A 13,072-nucleotide genomic window follows, 5' to 3' on the forward strand; every position below is an offset into this window, starting at 1 on the left:
CTGGCTCCAAATGACATCTCAGCGCAATATGGCAGCACCCGTATCCAGGATATTTCATTTATGTACAGTGGGAGGAAGTGGAGACGCGTCGTCCATCTATATACAGTCTATGAAATGCCCTAATAAACGCATAGAATACGGTTGGCTTCTCCTGCTTGGCTACCTGTTCACGCTGCCAAGTATCTTCTCACAGACTCACACTGCCTTGGGAGGTAACATTTTGGTCAACCCCCCTCCCTAAAAAAATCCTTGGGGAAACACTGTTATATGTTGATTGTATTTCAAATAAGTTGATTGATGAATTAGAAACTGTTGTAAATGGATTGGATTTACAATTATTCACTAATATTAACCAGTATTTCTTTTAAACCTCCTCTTTCCTATCTAGATGCAAGTTTTTCAGTTTGACTGAAACTCCAGAGGACTATACCATTATCGTGGATGAAGAAGGCTTCAAAGGTGTATATTTTTTTTATAGATTATACATGTATTTCAAATACAACCACATTGATGTGTAGGTCATAATCTTTCAATAAATTTATTGTATCTTGACTGGCTGCCAAGGTTTTATCACACCACATCTCACCCCATCGGCTCTCCTCGTTACATTATGGGTTAACAGTGGCCAAGCTGTAACTGGTTTGGTTTGTGGTTGGTTGAGCGATTGAATCCACATCATTACATACTGGTTTCCAGGGTGACCCTCATTGGTTACCATGGATACTAGAAGTGTTGTGAAACAGGCGCAGGTATTCTACTGTAGAGTATTCTACTTTCTTTTGCGGTACAGCCTTATTAACAAAAAAATGTGAGAGGTACATACATGTCTGAAAATACATTGGAATGAAAGTTGTCACATCAAAAAGATTGTTGTCAGAGATTGTTGTCATAGTGTTAGCTATTAATTAGCCAACGCTAATAAACTGTCCCTTTAACGGTAATTTTGTTTTGTGTAGCTCATGCTAGGCTCTAACTTAGCTGGCTAACATTAACTATTGCGGCTCCACTGCATTGAAGTGAATAACGCTATCTAGCTATAGTCATAAGTCAAGTATACTAAGTATAAGTATAAGTATACTAGTCAAAAGTTTTTTATTTTTTTCTTAAAAAAAAAAAAGAAGCAAATGTTCAGCAACTACTCTGCCCATTTCTCGTCACATTTTATTCAGATGCTGATTTACAGGTACTGTTACAGTGCATCCGGAAAGTACTCACAGCGCTTATACCACATTTTGTTATGTTACAGCCTTTTTCCAAAATGGATTTAAAAAAAATAGTCCTCACAATTCTACATGCAATATCCCCAAGTGATAAAAAAATTACATTTTTAATAGATATGCAAAAATATAAACAAAAATATAACATGCACATGAAGCATACATTGTGAAAAGCAAATAAGCACCAATGAGAAGAAACATAAGAGCATGTAGTTAAACAAATGACAAATTAAACAACATGAACCTCAAAAGTGCAAGAGTGTGTAGGACCTCAGGGGTGTCCAATCCTGGTCCTCAAGGGCCACTGTCCTGCATGTTTTAGATGTTTCCCTGCTCCAGCACACCTGTTTCAAATGAATGGGTCGTTATCAAGCTCTGTGGAAGCCGGGTGATGACCAATCATTTGAATCAGGTGTGCTAAAGCAGGCAAACATCTAAAACATGCAGTGGCATTCATTATATCACCTCCCTGAGACAAGATCTGTAGTAGGCTAATGCTTATGCTGGAGGGGTAGCATAGTTAAAATGCACAAACGACCACCAAAGCACAAGGGAGGTGCGGAAAAATTACGGGAGAAAAATAAAAAAATCTACAGGCGAATGCCTCAAAATGTGCCAACATTTTGGACGTGCCTCAACATCAGTATTACCTGTAGAGGAAGAAAGAGAGGTGGCTGGTTCAGAGAAGCAGAAACAACATACTGACAGGGTCAGGGAAAAACCAGAGGAGGAGGAGACATGACAGGGGCATGGGAGCGAGTGAGGAAAAGATGGAAGAGAGAGTAGTTGACGACGTGGTAAGGAGTAGGCAAATTAACAGGGACTCTCAGGGAGGGAGGCTGTGTGTTTTGTCCAAAGCGACAAAATATGAATCTTACAATAGTTAAAGTTAACAGTAAACGGTTTTTAAAAGTTGCTAGGCCAATATTAAGCAAAATAATTACAATAATGGCAATACAATATTAAATATCAATAATAAATACAAAATACCATAAATATACTAATCATAAAAATCATTAATTAGTTAAGTGTAAGATCAATAGGTAAGTCTTGAAACCCCTCTTGAAGGATCCAAAACTATCACATGAACGTAGAACACTAGGCAACTCATATCATAGAATGCACGCATATTTTAAGAGGACTGTCTGCAGAATGTGTCTGACCAATCACGGTGGGTGTGGGCCAAATGGGCCAAAAATGCAGGTGCAGTCGCGTTCACCGCTCGGAAGGTCAGTACCAGGGTCTTGAATCTGATACGGGCCATGAGGGGTAGCTAGTGAAGGGAAATGAGGAATGGGGGAAAATTTTTGGGCAGTTTCTCCCATTTTTCTTTGCAGGACCTCTTAAGCTCCACCAGGTTAGATGGAGAGCGTTGATCCACAGCCATTTTCAGATCTCTCCAGAGATGTTCAAGTCCTTGGACTTCATCGCTTGGTTTGTGCTCTGACATCCACTGTCAACTGTGGGACTTTATATAGACAGGTGTGCGCCTTTCCAAATCATGTGCAATCAACTGAATTTACCCCGGGTGGACTCCCATCAAATTGTAGAAACATCTCAAGGATGATCAGTGGAAATAGGATGCACCTGAGCTCAATTTTGAGTGTCATCGCAAAGGCTGTGAGCACTTGTGACTCTTTCATAAATGTATTTTTTATAGATTTGCAAACATCAGTATGGGGTATTGTTTGAGGGGAAAATAACTTTCCAGATGCACTGTGCCTAAATAAGAAAAGTGAAAACACAGTTAAGTTTTTCCAGCTCTCCTGGCATTTTGCAGTGAGTTGTGGGATATACGATGCATTCTCGCTGGTTAAGTCACCAACCGATGCATGTTCGATTAAAAGGGGAGGATCAAGGACACATCCAGGTACTTTAGGCATCTTGTGTTCTTTGGATTGGAACCACGGTGCGTGTCCACTGCAGCGACGCGATGCGAATAACGACATGCTTTCCATTCATTTTCAATGGAGCCAGGCGAATCGCTTGTGTGGTGCATTGTGGGTAGCGATCCAAGCGATTCGAGTTGAGATTTTCAATAGCCGTATTTACCACCAGGGTGGATCTAGAGATTTTCATTCGGGGTGGCAATGGGGTGGCAGAAAGAAGTTGTTGGGTGGCCTCCTGGAGGCGAATTAAACCCAAAGTAGGGGGTGTTTCCCACACATAGACTAATTAGTGGTGTTGCGCCACAGAATCAACACCGACCGCCACATTTTGCGTTTCGTAAAAAATGTTTTTATCGCTATTTAGGTTAAAACACGCAACGTATTCGTTCAGCTGCATTTCCTTTCCCCTGCTCTCCCTCCATCTCTGTCACTCATGCGTCTTTCTCACATAAGCACACAGTCACAACGTCAGCACACGTTAGCAACAATGCATACATACGCCGTTCTAGTAAGACCGACAGTTATATCAGCGAGCCTTCAGCATTGGTGCCGTAGCTAAAAGTCGAGGAAAGTTGAGGCTACTTTTCGCGAGGTACCTTACTCGAAGGTTCCCCTTCGTTCATTTGGTGAGAAGTCTCAGGAGCTAGCTACTTACCCGGCGTCATGGAGCCGACCAGTTAAATAGTTGTTTAGCACTAGCGTTGCTACATGCATAATGCAGAAATGATATGTTAGTCGTTGTTAATTTTGTGAAGGTGTGAATCATTTTGGATTAATCTTTAAAGTAACAAATTATTAACAAATTAACTGTGTAACAAATTATTAACGAAGGAATCATAACAACCCCCCCCCCCCCTGGTCTGACAACCCCCACCCCCCTCCCCGCCACAACTAGATTTCTAATCTGTGGGAAACACTGGGGGTACAGTACTCCCTATGGTAAATGATTAGGCTACAACATTGTAGTTTAAATTAAACATTAATATTATTTATTGAAATGTTCTGTAATGTACAAATAATATTTTTCCATGGGAAGATTGAGGATCATGTTGTTTAATTGTAACTTGTTTCACTACATGCTCTTATGGTTCTTCCTTTTAGGACAGTTTTTTCACAATGTATGCTTCATGTTTGGGCTACCCACAATGTTTGGGGCTATCTCGTTGTTATGATGCACTTTTGTAAAGCTCTCTCTTGGAAGTCCTTTGGATAAAAGCGTCTGCAAATGCATAAAAAAAATTGCCACCCCTTAGATCCGCCACTGATTACCACGATATCACAGTTCCTTCTGACACCACATATAACAAATTAATACTAAGAACGTCGCTGCTAACCCAGACAATACGATCAAAATACGCGTTGACCCAAAACATTGGTCTATGAGTCTATTCATTTCATGTACGATTTCATGTATGGCTGAGTGTTTCTTCGCTATATCACAACATCAGGATGAGTATACGCACTTTGAAGTCACGTTTGAGAGAAGCAGGGTTGTACAGAAGGAAAAACTGTTCATGAGGTGAGACGTGCCATCCTTACAGAGCTGCGTAGACCAGGGCAACTATTCGGCTATCGGACTATGTGGCAAGTAGGGCTGTCACGATAACAGCTTGTTCTTGTGCAATATATTGCACCAAAATCAATTGCGATAAACGATATTATTGCACACATGTCAATTGTAATTTTCAGTCACAATTTTATGCCACTGATTACATAATGACCGCCCCCCCCCAGTTTTCACGGCTATGTCGCTTCACTCTCATCCCTTATTGTTTACAACGTTAACAGGGCTACTTGGTTGGTGTTGCCTTTTCAGCTTGAGATTGAGAGTGTGTGAAATGGTTGAACTGCGTGTGTCTCAAGGCCAATGTGTCCTCTCCAAGTTGGACTACTGCAACTCTCTGGTCTCCCAGCATGTGCAACCCGCCCTCTTCAGAGGATTCAGAACGCAGCGGCCCGCCTGGTCTACAATCTACCCAGACGCACCCATGTTACCCCGTTCCTCATCTCTCTCCACTGGCTACCCATCAACGCCCGTATCAGATTCAAGACCCTGGTACTGACCTTCCGAGCAGTGAACGGGACTGCACCCGACTACATCAAGTCTCTCCTGCAACCTTACACCCCCACCCGTCACCTACGGTCTTCTTCAGACAACCGCCTGGTGGTCCCACCGCTCAAGACCGCCCGGTCCCAACACAAGCTCTTCTCCTGCCTGGCCCCCCAGTGGTGGAATCAACTCCCCACCTCCATCAGAGACACAGACTGTCTCTCCACCTTCAAGAGAAGGCTCAAGACGCAGTTACGAGAGGATGCATGGTCACAGGTGATGTTAATTGTAGGAACAATAACCTATATGAATATTAATAATTGAATTTCTATTTTGACCAAGAGATGGTGTACATAGGGCAGAAGAATAAAGGCTGATCTTGTAAGGCTGCCCCCACCTCTCATATGGTAAAATATGGAGTTACTGGATGGAGTCTCAACTTGATGACAATGCAGGGACTGCAATGCACTGTCTCAGAGAAATTTCACTATTCCTTTAGATGTGAATTCAAATGGTCGATGTAGTCCTTGAAACTATGTTCTAAATGTGCACATTTTCATAGGCCTATATAAATTGTATGCAATGCACGTAACAACAACAACAAAAACGGGTGCAAAGTCGTCGCCTTTCGGCGAAATTCGCAGTTTTTGATACAAAATAAAAAAGTCATTTGTTTGATTTGTGTAGATCTGCAAAAAAAAAAAGGGGTTCCTCCAAGTAGCCTAGTCTGCGAACGCAAACTGTCATGAGTATTTTTTTTCAAGCTTGTTGTTTGGCCAACCAATGTCAACATGACACGCACGCTTTTCATTTCGAGTCTTCGGGTCTGTAACTCCCAGAGCCCCAGACATAGGCGTGAAATTAGTGCCAGGAGAGCGAGCTCTGTAAAAACGATTTGTAACTTGCAAAAAAGATTTGTGTACTTGGGAAAAAATAAAAAATTGTGTTCTTGCAAAAACAGAATTGTGTGTCCAATGAACAATTTGACAATTTTGGACCTAACAACTGGGTCAACTTTTAAATACTTTTCACGTTATTTACATTATATTGTCCTCCACAAGCATTCACTACATGTTACCTTTCTGAAAATCCTCCGCTTGCTTTTTCTACAGGTACCCTTGCACTTAGAGATTCATGTTGTTTAATTGTAACTTGCTTAACTACGTGCTCTTATAGTTCTTCCTTTTGGCACTTATTTTTTGGTTGTTCACAATGTGTGCTTCTTGTTTTTGGCTACCCGCAATGCTTTGGGGCTATCTTGTTGTTATTATCAGTGATGTATGCACTTTGTAAAGCTCTCTCTTGGAATTCGCTTTGGATAAAAGCGTCTGCTAAATGAATAAATGTAAATGTATGAGGAATTAAATGCTGCGCTACAGCTACTGAGCAGGTACACATTTGAACAGCAGGTGGCGTAGTTCTGCCAATTTAGTGGAATTTAATCTGAACCCAGATAACTGTTACACTGGCAGTAAATAATACATTTCGAATAAAAACCACTATACTTCGCGCCAGTTCCCTGCCATTTAGCTGCACATTGTCCAACTAATGGTAGGTTTAATGACTGGTTGTTTATCCGTATACATATTTACATTAAAAAACTATTAGACTTACTACGACCTAGGTCATGTGTGATAGACAGACAAAAATGTCCAATGATACTAGACACAGAAATGGCTATATTTGATTGGCTTAGATGGTTTTGGGAGTGTCCCCGCCTTCTTCTACGGAGACACAACTTTTTTTCACAAGTACACAAATCTTTTTTGCAAGTTACAAATCGATTGTGCAAGTATACAAATCTTTTTTGCAAGTACACCATTTTTTTTTTTTTGCAAGTTACAAATCGTTTTTACAGAGCTCGCTCTCCTGGCACTAATTTCACGCCATACAGACATGACTTCCGAAATTTGTGGTGACGAAATTCTAATTCGTGGCCACAAAATGCTATTTTGGAGATAATGACGTAGCCTAACTATATTGCGGGCAGTTCTGCTATACCTGTGTGGGGCTACCCAGAGCAAGCTAAAGGTGCAGTCATGGACAGAGATGATTGTATTGTATTTTAGGTGAATGACCGTGGTAAAGTTGGTTTGAAGTTGGATTTCAACAGATATTCGGACGCCCAGTGTTTTGTTATTTTAACCGGTGTTAGCACCGCTACGACCGGCCGCTAAGCCAATGCCTAAACAACGCGTATGTTTAGGGACCATCAACAAATTACACGTTTCAAAAGTCAATAGCTTCTCAACAACATGAACTACGAGTGTCAAAATAATGTTAAACTGTTGAAGATGTATGCATTCATGCTGCAAAGCCTTTATTTTGTTCATTTTCATCTCTATTCTTTATTCAAAATAAACCTTCAAACTTCAATAGCGTTTTGGTCATGTGACCTATAATCCTCATTCATTTCAGTGTTCACTGACTATGCATACATATATCATGTTTTTTTGAATAATATATTCCCCGAGGAGCATGCCCCGGACCCCCGAGGGGGTTTGGATCCTTGTTACCTTTTTCATCCCTGATGAGTTTGCACACCTGAAAAAATATGGAAAAAAAATTCATTTGCAATATGATACAAATTATTTAACCTTAATTTGACCATTCTTGCTATGATTTAACCCAAAAATCAAAATAGTCAAATAACTGTAATTCCATTGTTATTGGCATTATTTGGTTAATGTTAATACACTGTTCAGTTTCCCAACTTCCTTCAAACCATAGGGGAATTAGTTTAGGTTGTTTGGCCAATATTGACCCCCTACAATGTTGAAATAGATTTGCTGAAACAAGGACTGTTTCAGGATGGTAGGCTACATGTAAATTGTAGGAATCATATGAATCATGTAAATTGTAGGAATAGCCGATAGAGATAGGCTAGGCTACTTATTGTGATGTCTATTTGTAGGTAATAAAGAATATCAAATATAATTTCAATTATTTGAATTTATTTCAGTGCCCAAAAGCATTTGGTCAATTCTGAGTACATGTCCACGGCATGTAACACTAGCGACGAAGGCCCAAGGGATGAGAATGTTGCCAAAATAAATTACAGATTGTGACGGGAAACGGTAACGTTAACTTAGGTATTCATCAGGGAATTAAAGCACATCAAATCGCTATCTTAAAATCGTCTCCCAGCGTATAACTAAGCAAAATAAATTTAGTTCGAGATCGCTCGGCTGAAAAAGGAAATGATATGCCGTGTCTGCCAAAGCTATCGGGTTCATAAAGTGGGAGGGAATCGGTAGAAATGCAGAGTTTTGCATGGAAAACCTGCTAGAGAGCAGGTTAGTTTCACTGAGTAAGTTACCATGGAAACTTACCAAAAGGTTTCGTTACCTCTCTTTCTGGAACGTGGAACTCGGAGTATGCCTCTTTTCAGGGTTAAACAACTCAAAGTTTTCACTTAACCCGCTACCTGGAATCCCCCTGGTGTATCAATACTCCGGTGAATCACCGCTCACTGAACCCAAACATTCAAATATTTCTATAAACCTTGACTTTTGTTCTTTAATTTACTATTTTGATCTTTGTTTCATCCAGGCTTATCTGAGTTCTGTTGTATGGTTGTGCTCTATAGATTTATTTGAAAACTACAACTGTTTATTAAGTTTAAGGTTTTTTGCAGATTAGAACTTGAAGTGGCGATGAGGTCTTAAAATATTTTGACAAGGTCTTCAAAAAGTCTTAAAAAGGTATTGAAATTAACTTCAGGATTCCTGCATATACCCTGTTATGGTTCTTCCCTTTGGCACTTATTTTTTGGTTGTTCACAATGTGTGCTTCTTGTTTTGGCTACCCGCAATGCTTTGGGGCTATCTTGTTATTATTATCAGTGACCTATGCACTTTGTAAATCTCTCTCTTGGAAGTCGCCTTGGATAAAAGTGTCTGCTAAATGAATAAATGTAATGCAAATGTATTTCATCAGTAAAATAGTCTTGGATTTTCTTTATCGCACTGACATAAATAATATTGTTTCTATATCCATATATTTTTGGCTCGCGAGAGCTAGCTTAGTGCTGTCAACTCAACATGGCCGAGACTTGCGAGCATTTTTGAAAATGCTTATCCAAACAACGTCAATCCGGAACTTATAAAAAGGACACATGCGAAATATGAACTTTGCATAGTGCCCGGTTATTGAGATACTCACTGAAAACTAAACCCATTCTAATACATAGACAAATACACACACACATACAGACACAGATTCCTGTCATTATTAGAGAGATAGCAAGACAATACCTCATCCTGTGCAGCAGAATATGGTCAACTGGAAAATAAGGGGCAATGAAAGTCCAACACTGGCGTTAGGAGATTAATTTGCTGCTCAGGAGACCATTGACCAATTTAATTGTGTCCACTCTAACTTCACTCTCCTGACCTCTTTCAGAACTTCCTGAGACAGAACACCTCAGTGTCGCAGAGGCCACGTGGTTGGCTCTTAACGTGGTGTCTGGGGGCGGGAGCGCCACAAACTCTCAACCTATTGGAGTCACAAAAATAGCCAAGTCTGTCATTGCACCCCTAGCTGACCACAATATCTCTGTGTTCATGCTATCCACCTATCAGACAGACTTCATCCTGGTGAGTTCAAGACATACTTTATTGTATGTATCATTTCTTCATATCTGCACCTTTCTGACCTCATATTACTGATGTTCAGTCACATTTAATTTGAAGCCATGTTTGAGGTGCAGTCATTCGATACCGTGAGTATCAGTAAATATCTGGCAGATGTTACTTTCAAACAAGTCAAGAAGGAGTTGATGCAATATAGCTGCACATATTGTAGGAATGGATTATTTGAATACAGACATGCAGTGGCATGGAAGACAAACAATATACTTTTGTTGCCTATAACTTTTTCCCCATCACACTAGACCTGAAAAGGCAACAACAGTGGCAATACTGTACCTCCCAGGTTCCCAATCTTGCTGTGGGCTGTGAGTCTTTTCATTTTGTGGAAGTTGCTTAATCACACCAGTCCATTTTCATTCCAGGCCCTTTTGGCCATAGGGAGTCTTTTTATTACTCCAGTAATAGGAAAAAACAACATACATGGTCTCATTTACTAACAGGAGCTTGTTAATGGAAATGAAAAAGAACAGGGAAAAAACAAACTGTAGAGATGTTGATAATCTGGCGGTAGTTATGTAAAGAGGATCAGGCCGGGCTCAGCCTCTTGCTGAACTTCCCGGTAATTTTCACAGCCACTAGTCTCTCCTTGCCAGCTGCCCCCAGACACAGCCTAATAACTGGCAACATAATACATGAACAGGAAACAACCTGCATCGCTCTCACTTTCAACCTGATTTATGTCTCTTCAATTTATTTAATTTCTGCTATATTTTTTATTAGTGGTGGGCATAGATAATTTTTTTAAATCTAGATTAATCTCACTGTAATCTTGGAATTAATTTAGATTAATCTAGATTAAAATGGCTCTTTTGAAATCCGCCAAAGGCATTCAGAATATGTGTGCTACCCAAATAATGACTAAAAGTAGGTCTTTGAGAACGGGTTTCTCAAGCCAGGTGGCGCATTAGTAGCCTGGCTCTGCCATCCTACGTACTTCCGCTCAATTTTGATTTTGCTTCTGTACTCGGTCTGGCCGTTCAGTACGTAAGTCAGATTTTGCAGGTTAATTTTTAACTGGCCAATCAGAGATCAGAGAGAGTGGCTGAGAACGATGACGTTGATGTCGTGCGCTAGTTTGTGTTGTAGTTCCGTAATGGCGGCGGAGAAAGATGCCAGCGAAGCCATTCGGTCCGTTGTGGCAACACTGCCGAATATCTATAAACTAAAGCCAGAGCAAGAACACGTTTTTCTGAGTTTTGTTAGTGGCGATGATGTTGTGGCCCTCCTCCACACGGGGTTCGGGAACAGTTTGATTTTCCAGCCACGGCAACTAGCTCTGTAGTGGTGAAGGAATTGTCTAAGGCAAACGCTAGCGATTGGTTATGGCAGATCAGAGTGGCTCTGGGCAGATCCAATAGTTTTAAACTTCAACAGTACCCGCCTACAAGGAAGTCAACGCTTGTCAATGGAGCGAGGCCAGACTCTTTGTACAAATGAAATGTACGAGAGTCTGGTTAGGACCAGGCTAGCGCATTAGACCAGGGGCTCATCTCCTGTTTCCAAAATGCATCACAAACTGCTTGAGAAAGCTGTTCTACTATGATAATTGGTGATGAAAATAAATTATGTTCAATAAGATGTACCTGTGTTTACTAACTGTTTATTCAATTAAACATGCATTTTGAACTGTAGGCCTACATAAGAGGTCGTGATGAACGGTTTACTGTTTAGCTTGGCTGATAGAGCTGTGCTGACGGGCTTGCCTCGGTTGCACTCAAACATAGTAGTTTGACGACGACTCTTCCCCTGCCCTACATAAGTGCTTTGCCCGGCATCTTAGCTAAGGGATGCTTTGCGCTACAGTAAAATAATTCCGCATTGCACAAGGTGCAAACCCGGCGGCTTCATAGCTGCATCAATGTTAGCATGTCACGTTTGATGTGATCATTTCCGACACAAGGCATACACACAGGTTCGAAGACTCGTTCTCGCCCCCTACAGTGCAATTTGGCTAGGTATACATCCGCACTAAAATATCAAGGTGTAAGTCATCATAGCTTGTGTCACTAACCCGGCTCGGGGGTTGCGACAGAACAAAGGGGAACACAGGCGCGAGGACAAATGCTGTGGTAATTTATTAAAGAATACTAATTTAACATAACTAGACATGAGGTATGCAAGTCAGTAAGTCAGTGGTGTACATGGGTGTGAGTGTCTCATGATAGATAGCAAGCAGTGTTGAAAGGTGTATTAACAAAAGTCAAAAGGTTGCCACAACTCAAAACAAAAGCGCGCTGCGGACAAACGGAAGGGTTGTCTCTCTCTTCTGACGTCCTCTTAAAGATGAGGAAACCACCGGGCCCAGGTGTAGCCACTTGACGGCTAAGGAGGCCGTCACACTTGCATAGTACAGACCCAGCTCCCAACCCAACTTTGAGAATAGATTAACGGCGATATTTTTTTAAATCGCCCGATAAGTCTCACGTTAACGCAGCACGTTAACGCCGATAACGGCCCACCACAAATTTTTATGTTTATTTATCATGTTGTTTTGCTTTGCTTGCTCCATGTTCCTTCTGTCTTTGTGTCTTTCCATCACACTGTATCTGATTGCATTGCAAAGAGTCTGAGACAGGCCAGTTGAGGGAGGCCTTTCTATCAATCATACTCATTTGCATAATGTAAACAGTTGGTACCTGCCCTAAAGGCACTCAGAGTTAGAGAGTTAACCCACCCAGAAGGCTCCGAGTATGACTTTTCTTGGGGAGACTTTCACGTTGACACAGGCAATTCAAGTCAAATACAGGTATGGAGGGATCAAAATGGCCCCTGTGGATAGAAAATCAGTCTCACATCCAAACAACTTCATCACCTAAAGATGACTTCTTTATGTCAGGCTCTCAGAGGTTTTGGGGAATTACCACACTTTAGCTTTACAATAGAATTACAGTAAACTGAAGGCATAAAGATGGCTAATGAAATGTGATTGTGTTTTCTGAAATTTACGACATTGATCATCACTTTGCCTTTGAGGTTATTGGCCAAAAGGTGCATCAAATTCTCAGCTATAGTTTTGGACCTTGCTCAGGAGTGTTCAGATGAACATTTTGCAAAAGCCCTTTGTTCTTTTGTGTTTTGAGTCTGCTAGCTGTTAGGAGTCTATTGTTTCTGTCCTGTACTCTTTCAAGTCACAAACTGTGAAGTACAAATGTGAGGTTAGTTTATGTAATTGAACAATTTCTCACCCTTTTGTTTAGTGTTTCCTGTTAATGCACTTGCTTCATCGTATTGTACTGTTTCCAACGATGTTGTCATAGAACCTAG

At 40.9% G+C, this 13,072-nt stretch overlaps 1 protein-coding gene across 1 annotated transcript in view; it reads left to right on the plus strand.

Moving 5' to 3' along the window:
• The window catches only part of castor2 (cytosolic arginine sensor for mTORC1 subunit 2), a 48,451-nt gene that overhangs the window by 18,111 nt on the left and 17,268 nt on the right, over positions 1 to 13,072 (plus strand). Inside the window, exons 2-3 of the mRNA XM_047051878.1 lie at positions 389 to 459; positions 9,561 to 9,754. Coding sequence (XP_046907834.1) covers positions 389 to 459; positions 9,561 to 9,754 — 265 coding nt within the window. The remainder of the gene's footprint in view (positions 1 to 388; positions 460 to 9,560; positions 9,755 to 13,072) is intronic.

Source organism: Hypomesus transpacificus, unplaced genomic scaffold, assembly GCF_021917145.1.
Source record: "Hypomesus transpacificus isolate Combined female unplaced genomic scaffold, fHypTra1 scaffold_185, whole genome shotgun sequence".
NCBI classification, from domain to species: Eukaryota; Metazoa; Chordata; class Actinopteri; order Osmeriformes; family Osmeridae; genus Hypomesus; species Hypomesus transpacificus.